Source organism: Gorilla gorilla, chromosome 10 (assembly GCF_029281585.2).
Source record: "Gorilla gorilla gorilla isolate KB3781 chromosome 10, NHGRI_mGorGor1-v2.1_pri, whole genome shotgun sequence".
Lineage (NCBI taxonomy): Eukaryota > Metazoa > Chordata > Mammalia > Primates > Hominidae > Gorilla > Gorilla gorilla.
The window spans coordinates 111345925-111361635 of NC_073234.2; the positions used below are offsets into that span (position 1 = coordinate 111345925).

The following is a 15711-nucleotide window of genomic DNA, read 5'->3' on the forward strand; positions in this document are numbered from 1 at the left end:
ATCTAAATATTTTATGGTAAGGACCCTAAAGTCTCTTTTAAATCTATAATAGCCACCCCCGCTCCTCACACCCTATACCCTACACACACTTTTTTTTCCCAAGCCATTCATTTGTTCAAGAAACGAGGTCAATTTCTCTGTAGAATTTCCCATATAATGGTTCTGACATATTGTATCCTCATGGTGTTATCTAACATGGTCTTCAATCCTCATATTTATTTGATTAGATTCAGGTTCAATTTACTCAAACATTTTTAATAGAAGAAAAGAATGAAAGTGCTTACTGTAGCTTTCATTTGATCACTTCTGATGGGTCAGCCAAATTGAAAATAAACTTCAATATCCAAAAAAATCCTGTGCTGTCAACTTACTAAATCTTACAGCCATATTCACCATTTCAGCTTACTTTGACATGGTACTCTCTGGCTGAGTTGATAGAATTTTATTCTTCAACTCTAAGTAGACTTGTTATAGTGAGTTTCCCATTTTGGCTATTCTAGCTATCAGGCAGATCTTTGAACCAAGAGGCCATGAATTAATAAAGCCCTCCCAAAGCATTAACATTCCTAGACCTGAGGGCACCTCCACCACTCTCTGGGGATGTAAAGACCAGCTTGAGAGCTCTGAGGACATAGAATACTGCAACAGAGAGTCCTGCAACTATCCCAGGTGTTGTGCTTTGAGAGCAAAACCAGAGTCAGGCTGCTAGCTGTGCGAAGATGGAAATGGCACTTCTCTCATGTAGGCGAACTGATCTGTCTCTGACACTTAGTTGTGCTTGTGATCTCTTTGATGGGCACCGAGCAGTTTGCCACTTACTGCATGCACAAAAAATTAAAGTCACCTAACCTCCCAGCGTGTGGTTGCTTGCTCATTTTGCTTTCATGTAGGTTTGTTTTCAATCAGGATTCAGGCAGGGGATGCAAGGTTGAGGAGTAAGGGTTTCACTCACATCAGCTCCTGATTGGAAATACAGTCTGAGAGTGACTTCTATATTTTAAGTTAAAATGTCCAAATTGCTTATCTGTGCAATTGGCAGAAACTGACAATCTGGTTTCCATTGCTGACAGAGCCCAAATTGCCTTGGATAATGCCAAACAATTTTACTGTTTCCTTTTGAAGAGTTGACCCTATGCCATTTACTTTGTTTTTCCTTTGTACCCAAAATTCATCCAAGACACCTACTTTTAAGAGACCGGTAACTTCTCTGTTAAACAGCAATGCTGTCGAATGGGGTCCTCTGCAAAGCCATACTTCTGAGTTATTTAAGAACTGCTGGAGTGTCCTGGGTATTTTAAACCAGCCACTTGGTGTAGAACTCTTTCTAAAACATATCACATGTAATTGTAAATGCTCTTGATGACCTAAGGTTTACCACTCTACGGAGGCGAACTATGAGGCACATGACTGAACGTAGATATGCCCTAGAACTTGTGGTACAGTCCCTGGCATCACCTTGCTGCCTATCATTTGCTGCTTTTACATACAATTATATATGCACTTGGAAGCTCTTCTGAATAAGTTAACATGGCTTTCTTTTCCTACATTAATTATTGACTCCAAAGCCCTTCCCTAAGTGGTTTGCTTGTTCTCTGAAAAATTTTTTTACAGTTTGAGAAAGTGCATGGGCTTTGGGATCCAGAGAAAATTTTTTTAAGTTGCCTGCCTGCCTGCCTTCCTTCCTTCCTTCTTTCCCTTCTTATTTTAAACTTTTTAATTTAACAATTTGGAAAACATTCATTTTGGGGGAAGATTTTAGACTCCATCATCCTAGCATTAATTACTTTATTTTCATTAACTTCAAAGTACTTTCTATCTCATCTATAGGCACTACTTGGTTTGACAAGTAGGATACACCCATGACGTTTTTGATCATCAGATTACCTTCTTTTGTTGAGTAGTAATTATCATCTTATGGTATTTTAATATGTTGCCTCCAAAGGTCACTAAAACCAGATTAGGTGTTTGCAACATCAGGTAAGCTCATTTAATTTTATTGGCTTCCTCATTCTGGATGCATGAGTTCTATGGCTTGGATATCAAGGCTTTTTTATCTTTAGAAACTTTCTAAGTTTGACATCTAGAACTGAGTATGAACTGAGTTTGACATCTAGAACAGAGCTATTACCTTTACATTTTATCCACTTTTGCAAACTTTAATACTACATTCTTTTGGCAGTAACTGTCCTCCGGGGAGGACGGTTATGAAAATGAGTAACAGTCATCTTGGAAAAGTATGTTTTCTTATTTAACATAGAATTTCTCCTAACTCTGAATCCCCATGTACTAAGACTCCCTACCATTATAAGAGAGCATACTGTCTGTTTTAATCACCCTCAAACAAAGCTCCCAAACCTGACATTAATAGTAAATATTCAAAATGATGTTCTTAAAGAGTAATTTAGACTCACCTTCTATTAATCTAGGAATCGGAGCAGGACCTGGCCCAAACTTTTCAAATGACCTACCACTCCTTTTAGGGTAGCAAGCTAGTTGGCTCAGGTATGAATGACTCTTCACTCTGGATGAAAAAGTAGTTTTCTGGTAGACTTTCATGTTACGGTTCATAAATTTTTCCTGCCCAAGTGGAAAAGTTGAAAAGAATTTTTAATATACCAAAGTATGTTATCTTAAAATTAGTGATTATATATAAAAATAACATGTGCAACAAAAATCTTAACATTAAAAAAAAACCCCAGGTTCTTCTCTTTGAAGGTATGTGTGTTGTTTTAGTTTCCTTCTCATATGAAGCTGAGATCATTTAACTTTTATTAAATATGTACATCACAAATACAAGACTGGAAAATGTCCTCTCAGCTTCATTTTCACAATTTAGTCTTGCTCAAAATGCAGTTAAAATTTGGAAATTCCGGGCTGGGTGCAGTAGCTCATGTCTGTAATCCTGGCGCTTTGGGAGTCCAAGGCAGGCAGATCACCTGAGGTCAGGAGTTCAAGACCAGCCTGATCAAGATGGAGAAACCCCTCTCTACTAAAAATACAAAAATTAGCCGGGCGTGGTGACGGGTGCCTGTAGTCACAGCTACTCAGGAGGCTGAGGCACAAGAATCACTTGAACCCGGTGGTAAAGGTGGCAGTGAGCTGAGATCACACCACCGCACTCCAGCCTGGGTGACAGAGCAAGATTGTCAAAAAAAAAAAAAAAAAAGGAAATTCTAAGTGTTGGTTCTGTGGAATTAAAACTTGAGAGGAAAGGGATCTCCCCAGTAGATATTTAAAAATTAGGCTTGTGATTTCATTCATCTTCTCTCAATTTAATTTTAAGTATGTTCCACAAAACCATACAACACATGCTGAGGAACCATCGCATACAGATGAATTTGTTGTTGAGCATTTCTAGATAATTTCCTTATCTTAATTAGGGTAGACAAAGTCCTGTAATCAACTTTTACCTCTGGAAAGAAAGAAAGTAAATCTACTGAAATGTGAACCAGGCGATGTAGGCGTGATGACCACAGCAGTGGTGAGATTAACTCTGCAAGGCACAGTGGGAAAATTAGCCTTATCATTGATCTAGCTTCATACCACATAATTTGAAAACAACACCCCCTCCTCCACTTTCATCCCTTCTTCCTTCCCCAGCACACACATATACATTGTCTTATCCATATCTGATTCTTGAAGACCCACCTCCTTTTATCTCCTCACCACTAACAGCCTTTTTTCCAACTTCTCATCAACAAAGATGAACACCCCTTTCTCTATATTTCTTTGGCACGCCTCTGTTACTGTATTTCCTCCACTCTGAGATGCCACTTATTGTAAGATGTGCTATTATTTTACGCAGGGCCAGTGATGTATGACATCCCATCTATGTAAGCTAGATACCAACTTCAGAAATGTAAAAAATGTGGAGATGTGTGTGTTGGAATCAATGAAGGACAGTGTACCATACTTGTCCTACTGGACTGCAGTGGTGTATCTCTCTTCCTCCGTTAGGTGGCGATCTTTGTGCTGCCTACTGTCAGCTGGATGTTTTTCTGTCGTTTGTGTTCACACTGTCTCCCCATCATGGTGTGGGGCACACACCATCTGTGTCTAGTTGACTCCGTGTCTTAGCCCAGCAAAGTTCATAAGAGCAATAGGTAAGTGGATATGATTCTAACATTAATTGGGGTTGTGATTTTAATTAAACTTTACCGTTTCCTTTGTTGCCATTTCATTTTCTTTGAAAAGAAAGAGATCTCTGAAAAAGATCTTATAAGGCCTGTCCTCTTTGGTTGAGCCATCTTTTACTTTACCTGTTAAAAAAGAAAGAATGAATGAATGAATTCTGTCATCCTTCCTCTGCTGACCAGAATAGTAAGTCTCCCACCAGCTAGGGTGGAATGAATGGGATGCAGGGATCTCTGAGAATGTAGTGTTAAAAGAAAAACTTTGGCCGAATTAAATTTAAAGGAGTTTAATTGAGTAATGAATGATTTGTGGATCGGGCAGCCCCCAGAATCACAGCAGAGTCAGAGACCCCAGGGATGCCGCATGGTTAGAAAAAATTTATAGACAAAAAAGGGAAGTGAAGTACAGAAATCTCAGGTGAGGTACAGAAACAGCTGGATTGGTTACAGCTTGGTATTTGCCTTATTTGAACACAGTTTGAGCACTCAGCAGTGTATGAGTGGTTGAAGTACGGCTGCTGGGATTAGGCCAAGATTCAGCTATTGTTACAGGGCATACTTCTACGTTAGGGTTTTAATTTTGTCTACCTATTAAGTTAGGTTGCAGTTCGTTCACAAGGACTCAAATATAGAAGTATGGAGTCCTTCTCAGGCCATATTTAGTTTGCTTTAACAGTAGAATGCAGACAGCCTTGCCTCTACATCTCCTGGGTAGAAGCCAGAGCTCCTCTGTCTGTTTCCCACAGCACCGACATAGCTCTTACTGCTTCATGAGGAATGAGTTGATAAAATAAGGAGGTATTTACCAAAATAGTAGGATAAAATTTTGAGATATTAATATGTTTCTTCTCACCATTATACATATACCACCATTACCCTTACACCACCATTTCAACAGCAACAGATACAGCCACTACCCTTAGGGAGAGCCTCTGCCCAGATTAGAGAGTCTTAAAAAAGAAAGTCAAAGATAATAAAAAGTGCTGGAAAGCATGTGGAGAAATTGGACCCAAATTCACTCCTAGAAGGAATGTTTAAGTGGGGCAGTCACTTTGGAAAACAATCTGGCAGTTCCTTAAAAAGTTGAACACAGAATTGCCACATGACCTATAAATTCTACTGCTAGGATATACCAAAGAGAAATGAAAGCATAGGGGCTCACAAAAACGTGTACATGAATATTTAGAGCAGTATTATTTTTAATGGCCAAAAAATAGAGACAACCTAGATATCTGATATGGTTTGGCTGTGTCCCCACCCAAATCTCATCTTGAATTGTAGCTCCTATAATTCCCATGTGTCATGGGAGGGACTCAATGGAAAGTAATTGAATCGTGTTGAGGGGTTCTTTCTTGTGCTGTTCTCGTGATAGTGAATAAGTCTCATGAGATCTGATGGTTTTATAAAGGGGAGTTCCCCTGCACACACTCTCTTGCCTGCCACCATATAAGACGTGACTTTCCTCCTCTTTCACTTTCCACCATAATTATGAGGCCTCCCCAACCATGTGGAACTGTGAATCCATTAAATCTCTTTCATTTATAAATTAGCCAGCCTGGGTATGTCTTTATTAGCAGCATGAGAACAGATTAATACAATATCCATCAACTGATGAATGATAAACAAAATGCAGTATATCCATACAAGGAACTCTTATTTGCCCAGAGAAAGGAATGAAGTACAATATATGCTACAACATGGATGAACATTGGAAACATGTTAAGTAAAAGAAGCCAGTAACAAAGGACCACACATTATATGATTCCATTTATATAAAATATCCAGAATAGGCATATTCATGGAGATAGAAAGTAGATGAGTAGTTGCTTGGGGCTGGAGGGTGGATGGGGCCTAGGGGTTGATGGCTGAGGGGTGCAGGTTTCTTTTTGAATTAGTGAAAATGTTCTAAAATTGGCTGTAGTGATGGTTGCACATAATTGTTGTACACTTAATAAAAAATGAAGGCTGGCCATTAAAAAAGCAAAAGAGGGCCGGGCGCGGTGGTCACGCCTATAATCCCAGCACTTTGGGAGGCCAAGGTGGGTGGATAACCTGAGGTCGGGAGTTCGAGACCAGCGTGACCAATGTGGAGAAACCCCATCTCTACGAAGAATACAAAATTAGCCGGGTGTGGTGGTGCATGCCTGTAATCCCAGCTACTTGGGAGGCTAAGTCAGGAGAATCACTTGAACATGGGAGGCGGAAGTTGCGGTGAGCCGAGATCATGCCATTGCACTCCAGCCAGGGCAACAAGAGCAAAACTCCATCTCAAAAAAAAAAAAAAGAAAAGAAAAAGAAAAAGAAAAAGAAAAGTCAGTTGAATTTCTGCATGGACTTCCTGTTTTAATTTATAACATTTGATATGACAAAAAAACTTTCTCTCTCTTTATTTCTTTATTTCTTACTTTCTAACTCTTGGGATGTGGCAGGATGGAAATCTTGGCTTTCAAAACCAATAGTCAAGGTCAAGTGTAATTCTCTATTTTCACACTGCTATAAGGAACTTCTCTGAGACTCAGTAGTTTACAAAGGAAAGCGGTTTAATTGACTCACAGTTCTGCATAGCTGGGAAGACCTCGGGAAACTTACAATCATGGTAGAAGGCTAAGGGGAAGCAAGCACCTTCTTCACAAGGTGGCAGGAGAGAGAAGCATGAAGGAGGAACTTCCAAACATGTATAAAACCATCAGATCTTGTGAGATCTCACTCACTATCACAAGAGCATGGGGGAAAACGCCCCTCAACACATGGGGATTACGGGTCCCTCCTTTGACATGTGGGGTTTATAATTTGAGATGAGATTTGGGTAGGGACACAGAGCCAAACCATATAACCAAGAATACTGGGAGCCTGGAGTTGACACCTTAAATCAGAGATAGGAAGAGGATTCCTGAAGACACATTCCTCAACTCTTACCCCACATCCCATGTCCACCTCAACCTTACAAAAAAGACTCCACATCCTCCCAGCAAGCAGAGGGCCTGTGAAGAAACTCAATGATTCTTGCCCCAAATCACTAGAATCATTTTGGCTCCACCCACCTCCAGATATTCTGACTTAATTTGTCAAGGAAACATCAGCACTGGAATATTTTGAGAGTCCCCCAGGTGGCTGTAATGTACATCCAGGACTAAGAGCTAGTGGACCAAAGTTTAAGGAATTAATGGATTGGAGCTTAAAGTCTACCTGAGAAGCAGCCATTTGCCCAAGGATTCAGTGTAGAAAGTGGGAGTGGCTGGGATTATAGAAACTCCAGACACATTCTTCTGTAAGTCATGGGTTAGAGAGAAAGAAAATTGCAGAGTGGAAGTCTTGGGTTCAACACAGAGTACTCTGATCATCTCCTATTCACCCTGATGGTGATGGAGTGAATCCCCCATCCTAAATACTACGAGATGGCAGAACACGTGATACTCAACACTGGACAGATGAGACTGAAAGCAGTTTGTAAGTCATATATACTCATAGCCTGGGGGAGGACAATGCTGTCTGCAATGCAGTGACACATGGGAATTGCACTCAGGAGCACAGTGAATCACCAGTGGTGGGAGGCAACTTTGTAGTAACAAAAGGCTGAGGTGTCCCCTGGTCCCCACAGGAGGATGTGATTGACTTGTTTGAATAATTTCATGGCTGACAGTGCAGTGAAACCCATTAGGTTGAAGACCAGGTGGAATGCAGCTGGTCCAATTGATAGAGGAACTAGCCAGGCAGGGAGACTTTCCTGCTAGGTGGAGGTCATATTTGGCAAGAGCAAGAGGATTTATGGTTAGGCTTTTGGGGCCCTGTGAGGCTGAAATATGTCAAGGCAGCACATAAAATTTTAGGCCTTAAAAACATGAAGTAGAAACAGCTGAGGGTGGGTCCAGGCAGCTAGACTCTGGGACAGCAGAAGTGTGGATGAGCAAAGCCAACAGGCTGAAGACCAGGAGGTAGCCACAGAGATTGAGGACTCAAAAGGACCTGGGGCCAGGTGCCTGTGATGGTTAATTGTGTGCGTCAACTTGACTGGGCCATGGGTTCCCAGATTAAACGTTATTTCGGGTTGTGTCTGTGAGGGTATTTCCAGGTGAGATTAGCATTTGAATTGGTGGGCTCAGTAAAGTAGACTGCCCTCATCCATGTGGGTGAGTCTCATCCAATCTCTTGAGGGTCTGAATAGAAAAGGCTGAGGAATTAGGAAGTAACCCCTTCTTTTCTGCCTCACTGCTTGAACTGGGAGATCTCATCTCATCTTCTCCTGTGCTGAGACTGGAATTCACACCATCAGTTCCCCTGCTTCTCAGGCTTTCTGAGTCTGACTGAATTACATCACCAGCTCTCCTGGGTCCCCAGCGTATAGATGGCAAATCATGGGACTTCTCAGCCTCCATAATTATATGAGACAATTACTCATAGTAAATCTCCTTCTTATTGGTTCTGTTTTTCTGGAGAGCTCTGCCTAATACAGTGGTGTTTACAGAGTCCATGGACCTATGCCTTATATACCATCACTCCCAGGCCAGGGCTGGATCCCAGACATCCCAATATGGAGCCACTGTTGTCCTCCAGGGGATGAGTAATTGGTGGGCTGGACATCTCTTCCCCAATCAGCCTTCTCTTCTCCCAAGAGAAACTCTACAAACTTAGATTCTGCCCTATCCCAAGTGTCTTTTTTTTAAATTTATTATTATTATACTTTCAGTTTTAGGGTACATGTGCACAATGTGCAGGTTAGTTACATATGTATACATGTGCCATGCTGGTGCGCTGCACCCACTAACTTGTCATCTAGCGTTAGGTATATCTCCCAATGCTATCCCTCCCCCCTCCCCCAACTCCACAACAGTCCCCAGAGTGTGATGTTCCCCTTCCTGTGTCCATGTGTTCTCGTTGTTCAATTCCCACCTATGAGTGAGAATATGTGGTGTTTGGTTTTTTGTTCTTGTGATAGTTTACTGAGAATGATGATTTCCAATTTCATCCATGTCCCTACAAAGGACGTGAACTCATCATTTTTTATGGCTGCATAGTATTCCATGGTGTATATGTGCCACATTTTCTTAATCCAGTCTATCATTGTTGGACATTTGGGTTAGTTCCAAGTCTTTGCTATTGTGAATAATGCCGCAATAAACATATGTGTGCATGTGTCTTTATAGCAGCATGATTTATAGTCCTTTGGGTATATACCCAGTAATGGGATGGCTGGGTCAAATGGTATTTCTAGTTCTAGATCCCTGAGGAATCGCCACACTGACTTCCACAATGGTTGAACTAGTTTACAGTCCCACCAACAGTGTAAAAGTGTTCCTATTTCTCCACATCCTCTCCAGCACCTGTTGTTTCCTGACTTTTTAATGATCACCATTCTAACTGGTGTGAGATGGTATCTCATTGTGGTTTTGATTTGCATTTCCCTGATGGCCAGTGATGGTGAGCATTTTTTCATGTGTTTTTTGGCTGCATAAATGTCTTCTTTTGAGAAGCATCTGTTCATGTCCTTCACCCACTTTTTGATGGGGTTGTTTGTTTTTTTCTCGTAAATTTGTTTGAGTTCATTGTAGATTCTGGATATTAGCCCTTTGTCAGATGAGTAGGTTGTGAAAATTTTCTCCCATTTTGTAGGTTGCCTGTTCACTCTGATGGTAGTTTCTTTTGCTGTGCAGAAGCTCTTTAGTTTCATTAGATCCCATTTGTCAATTTTGGCTTTTGTTGCCATTGCTTTTGGTGTTTTAGACATGAAGTCCTTGCCCATGCCTATGTCCTGAATGGTAATGCCTAGGTTTTCTTCTAGGGTTTTTATGGTTTTAGGTCTAATGTTTAAGTATTTAATACATCTTGAATTAATTTTTGTATAAGGTGTAAGGAAGGGATCCAGTTTCAGCTTTCTACATATGGCTAGCCAGTTTTCCCAGCACCATTTATTAAATAGGGAATACTTTCCCCATTGCTTGTTTTTCTCAGGTTTGTCAAAGATCAGATAGTTGTAGATATGTGGCATTATTTCTGAGGGCTCTGTTCTGTTCCATTGATCTATATCTCTGTTTTGGTACCAGTACCATGCTGTTTTGGTTACTGTAGCCTTGTAGTATAGTTTGAAGTCAGGTAGCGTGATACCTCCAGCTTTGTTCTTTTGGCTTAGGATTGACTTGGCGATGTAGGCTCTTTTTTGGTTCCATATGAACCTTAAAGTAGTTTTTTCCAATTCTGTGAAGAAAGTCATTGGTAGCTTGATGGGGATGGCTTTGAATCTGTAAATTACCTTGGGCAGTATGGCCATTTTCACGATATTGATTCTTCCTATCCATGAGCATGGAATGTTCTTCCATTGGTTTTTATCCTCTTTTATTTCCTTGAGCAGTGGTTTGTAGTTCTCCTTGAAGAGGTCCTTCACATCTCTTGTAAGTTTGGATTCCTAAGTATTTTATTCTCTTTGAAGCAATTGTGAATGGGAGTGCACTCATGATTTGGCTCTTTGTTTGTCTCTTATTGGTGTATAAGAATGCTTGTGATTTTTGCACATTGATTTTGTATCCTGAGACTTTGCTGAAGTTGCTTATCAGCTTAAGGAGATTTTGGGCTGAGACAATGGGGTTTTCTAGATATACAATCATGTCATCTGCAAACAGGGACAATTTGACTTCCTCTTTTCCTAATTGAATACCCTTTATTTCCTTCTCCTGCCTAATTGCCCTGGCCAGAACTTCCAACACTATGTTGAATAAGAGTGGTGAGAGAGGGCATCCCTGTCTTGTGCCGGTTTTCAAAGGGAATGCTTCCAGTTTTTGCCCATTCAGTATGATATTGGCTGTGGGTTTGTCATAGATAGCTCTTATTATTTTGAGACACGTCCCATCAATACCTAATTTATTGAGAGTTTTTAGCATGAAGAGTTGTTGAATTTTGTCAAAGGCCTTTTCTGCATCTATTGAGATAATCATGTGGTTTTTGTCTTTGGTTCTGTTTATATGCTGGATTACATTTATTGATTTGCGTATATTGAACCAGCCTTGCATCCCAGGGATGAAGCCCACTTGATCATGGTGGGTAAGCTTTTTGATGTGCTGCTGGATTCGGTTTGCCAGTATTTTATTGAGGATTTTTGCATCAATGTTCATCAAGGATATTGGTCTAAAATTCTCTTTTTTGGTTGTGTCTCTGCCAGGCTTTGGTATCAGGATGATGCTGGCCTCATAAAATGAGTTAGGGAGGATTCCCTCTTTTTCTATTGATTGGAATAGTTTCAGAAGGAATGGTACCAGTTCCTCCTTGTACCTCTGGTAGAATTCAGCTGTGAATCCATCTGGTCCTGGACTCTTTGTTTGGTAAGCTATTGATTATTGCCACAATTTCAGAGCCTGTTATTGGTCTATTCAGAGATTCAACTTCTTTCTGGTTTAGTCTTGGGAGAGTGTATATGTCAAGGAATTTATCCATTTCTTCTAGATTTTCTAGTTTACTTGCGTAGAAGTGTTTATAATATTCTCTGATGGTAGTTTGTATTTCTGTGGGATGGGTGGTGATACCCCCTTTATCATTTTTTATTGTGTCTATTTGATTCTTCTCTCTTTTCTTCTTTATTAGTCTTGCTAGCAGTCTATCAATTTTGTTGATCCTTTCAAAAAACCAGCTCCTGGATTCATTAATTTTTTGAAGAGTTTTTTGTGTCTCTATTTCCTTCAGTTCTGCTCTGATTTTAGTTATTTCTTGCCTTCCGCTAGCTTATGAATGTGTTTGCTCTTGCTTTTCTAGTTCTTTTAATTGTGATGTTAGGGTGTCAATTTTGGATCTTTCCTGCTTTCTCTTGTGGGCATTTAGTGCTATAAATTTCCCTCTACACACTGCTTTGAATGCATCTGAGAGATTCTGGTATGTTGTGTCTTTGTTCTCGTTGGTTTCAAAGAACATCTTTATTTCTGCCTTCATTTCGTTATGTACCCAGTAGTCATTCAGGAGCAGGTTGTTCAGTTTCCACGTAGTTGAGTGGTTTTGAGTGAGATTCTTAATCCTGAGTTCTAATTTGATTGCACTGTGGTCTGAGAGATAGTTTGTTATAATTTCTGTTCTTTTACATTTGCTGAGGAGAGCTTTACTTCCAAGTATGTGGTCAATTTTGGAATAGGTATGGTGTGGTACTGAAAAAAATGTATATTGTGTTGATTTGGGGTGGAGAGTTCTGTAGATGTCTATTAGGTCCACTTGGTGCAGAGCTGAGTTCAATTCCTGGGTATGCTTGTTGACTTTCTGTCTCGTTGATCTGTCTAATGTTGACAGTGGGGTGTTAAAGTCTCCCATTATTAATGTGTGGGAGCCTAAGTCTCTTTGTAGGTCACTCAGGACTTGCTTTATGAATCTGGGTGCTCCTGTATTGGGTGCATATATATTTAGGATAGTTAGCTCTTCTTGTTGAATTGATCCCTTTACCATTATGTAATGGCCTTCTTTGTCTCTTTTGATCTTTGTTGGTTTAAAGTCTGTTTTATCAGAGACTAGGATTGCAACCCCTGCCTTTTTTTGTTTTCCATTTGCTTGGTAGGTCTTCCTCCATCCTTTTATTTTGACCCTATATGTGTCTCTGCACATGAGATGGGTTTCCTGAATACAGCACACTGATGGGTCTTGACTCTTTATCTAATTTGCCAGTCTGTGTCTTTTAATTGGAGAATTTAGTCCGTTTACATTTAAGGTTGATATTGTTATGTGTGAATTTGATCCTGTCATTATGATGTTAGCTGGTTATTTTGCTCGTTAGTTCATGCAGTTTCTTCCTAGTCTCGATGGTCTTTACATTTTGGCATGATTTTGCAGTGGCTGGTATCGGTTGTTCCTTTCCATGTTTAGCGCTTCCTTCAGGAGCTCTTGTAGGGCAGGCCTGGTGGTGACAAAATCTCTCAGCATTTGCTTGTCTGTAAAGTATTTTATTTCTCCTTCACTTATGAAGCTTAGTTTGGCTGGATATGAAATTCTAGGTTGAAAATTCTTTTCTTTAAGAATATTGAATATTGGCCCCCACTCTCTTCTGGCTTGTAGAGTTTCTGCCGAGAGATCTGCTGTTAGTCTGATAGGCTTCCCTTTGTGGGTAACCCGACCTTTCTCTCTGGCTGCCCTTAACATTTTTTCCTTCATTTCAACTTTGGTGAATCTGACAATTATGTGTCTTGGAGCTGCTCTTCTCGAGGAGTATCTTTGTGGCGTTCTCTGTATTTCCTGAATCTGAATGTTGGCCTGCCTTGCTAGATTGGGGAAGTTCTCCCAGATAATATCCTGCAGAGTGTTTTCCGACTTGGTTCCATTCTCCCCGTCAGTTTCAGGTACACCAATCAGACGTAGATTTGGTCTTTTCACATAGTCCCATATTTCTTGGAGGCTTTGCTCATTTCTTTTTATTCTTTTTTCTCTAAACTTCCCTTCTCGCTTCATTTCATTCACTTCATCTTCCATCACTGATACCCTTTCTTCCAGTTGATCACATCGGCTCCTGAGGCTTCTGCATTCTTCACGTAGTTCTCGAGCCTTGGTTTTCAGCTCCATCAGCTCCTTTAAGCACTTCTCTGTATTGGTTATTCTAGTTATACATTCTTCTAAACTTTTTTCAAAGTTTTCAACTTCTTTGCCTTTGGTTTGAATTTCCTCCCATAGCTCAGAGTAATTTGATCATCTGAAGCCTTCTTCTCTCAGCTCGTCAAAGTCATTCTCCGTCCAGCTTTGTTCTGTTGCTGGTGAGGAACTGTGTTCCTTTGGAGGAGGAGAGGCGCTCTGCTTTTTAGAGTTTCCAGTTTTTCTGCTCTGTTTTTTCCCCATCTTTGTGGTTTTATCTACTTTTGGTCTTTGATGATGGTGATGTACAGATGGGTTTTTGGTGTGGATGTCCTTTCTGTTTGTTAGTTTTCCTTCTAACAGACAGGACCCTCAGCTGCAGGTCTGTTGGAGTACCCGGCCGTGTGAGGTGTCAGTCTGCCCCTGCTGGGGGGTGCCTCCCAGTTAGGCTGCTCGGGGGTCAGGGGTCAGGGGTCAGGGACCCACTTGAGGAGGCAGTCTGCCCGTTCTCAGATCTCCAGCTGCCTGCTGGGAGAACCACTGCTCTCTTCAAAGCTGTCAGACAGGGACATTTAAGTCTGCAGAGGTTACTGCTGTCTTTTTGTTTGTCTGTGCCCTGCCCCCAGAGGTGGAGCCCACAGAGGCAGGCAGGCCTCCTTGAGCTGTGGTGGGCTCCACCCAGTTCGAGCTTCCTGGCTGCTTTGTTTACCTAAGCAAGCCTGGGCAATGGCGGGCGCCCCTCCCCCAGCCTCACTGCCACCTTGCAGTTTGATCTCAGACTGCTGTGCTAGCAATCAGCATGACTCCATGGGTGTAGGACCCTCCGAGCCATGTGCGGGATATAATCTCCTGGTGCGCCGTTTCTTAAGCCCATCGGAAAAGCGCAGTATTCAGGTGGGAGTGACCCGATTTTCCAGGTGCCATCTGTCACCCCTTTCTTTGACTAGGAAAGGGAACTCCCTGACCCCTTGCGCTTCCCGAGTGAGGCAATGCCTCGCCCTGCTTCAGCTCGCGCACTGTGCACGCACCCACTGACCTGCGCCCACTGTCTGGCACTCCCGAGTGAGATGAACCCAGTACCTCAGATGGAAATGCAGAAATCATCCGTCTTCTGCGTTGCTCACACTGGGAGCTGTAGACGGGAGCTGTTCCTATTCGGCCGTCTTGGCTCCTCCCCCGCAAGTGTCTTAAAATCTTTAATGCCTGAGTTAAAATCTCTACTGACCAAGTTTAACTGTCTTGGAATTGACTAGATGATATTTTTGTCCCTCCAAGTTCAAAGCTGAGTTTATTTCAGTTTACAGAGAGAAATAGAAGAAAACTAAATTTCTGAACACCAAGTATATTAGTTTCCTCTTGTTTCCATAATAAGATATCACAAAATTGGTAGTTTAAAATAACAGAAATGTATTCTCTCCATTCTGGAGGTCAGATATCTGAAATCAAGGTGATGGCAGAGCCATGTTCCCTTGGTGAAGCCTCTAGGGGAGAATCCTTCCACAGTTCTAGCTTCTGATGGCTCTAGACATTCATTGGCTGGATAATTCCAACCTCTGCCTCCAACTTCAAATGGCCTTCTCCTTTTCTTTCTTTTATAAGGACACTTATCATTGAATTTAGGGCCCACCCTAAATTCAGGGTGGTCTCATCTTGAGATCCTTATCTTAATTACATTTGCAAATTTCCTTTTCCCAAATAAGGCCACATTCCCAGTTTCCAGAGGTTAGAATAGGAAGGCCAACCATTTGTGGAGGGCCACTATTCAACCCGCTACACCAAATTTCCTATATTATAAACTCACCACATGAACTAGCCCCTAGGCAACACTTCTCCCTGTATTTCTTTCCTAGTCACATAGGACTAGGGCTGCTGTAGCAGATTACCACAAACAGGGTGGCTTAAAACAACAGAAATGTAGTCTCTCACAGTTCTGGAGGCCACAAGTTCAAAATCAAGGTGTTAGCAGTGTTGGTTCCTTCTGGAGGCTCTGATGGGGAATCTATTCCATGACTTTCACCTAGCTTCTGGTAGTGAAATTCCTGGGATTCCTTGGATTGTA

The 15711-nt window shown here is 41.4% G+C and overlaps 1 protein-coding gene across 3 annotated transcripts in view; it reads right to left on the reverse strand.

The window, feature by feature from the left end:
- CCDC38 (coiled-coil domain containing 38) overlaps positions 1 to 15711 on the reverse strand; it is a 73693-nt gene that overhangs the window by 45826 nt on the left and 12156 nt on the right. For 2 of the 3 annotated variants that reach the window (XM_004053704.4, XM_019039367.3), the window contains 2 exons: positions 4159 to 4259; positions 2412 to 2577 (listed from right to left, as the gene is read on the reverse strand). In XM_004053704.4, coding sequence (XP_004053752.2) covers positions 2412 to 2577; positions 4159 to 4259 — 267 coding nt within the window. Of the gene's footprint in view, positions 1 to 2411; positions 2578 to 3410; positions 3494 to 4158; positions 4260 to 15711 lie in introns of all 3 variants that reach the window. The other variant, XM_055357434.2, reaches the window with a different exon arrangement.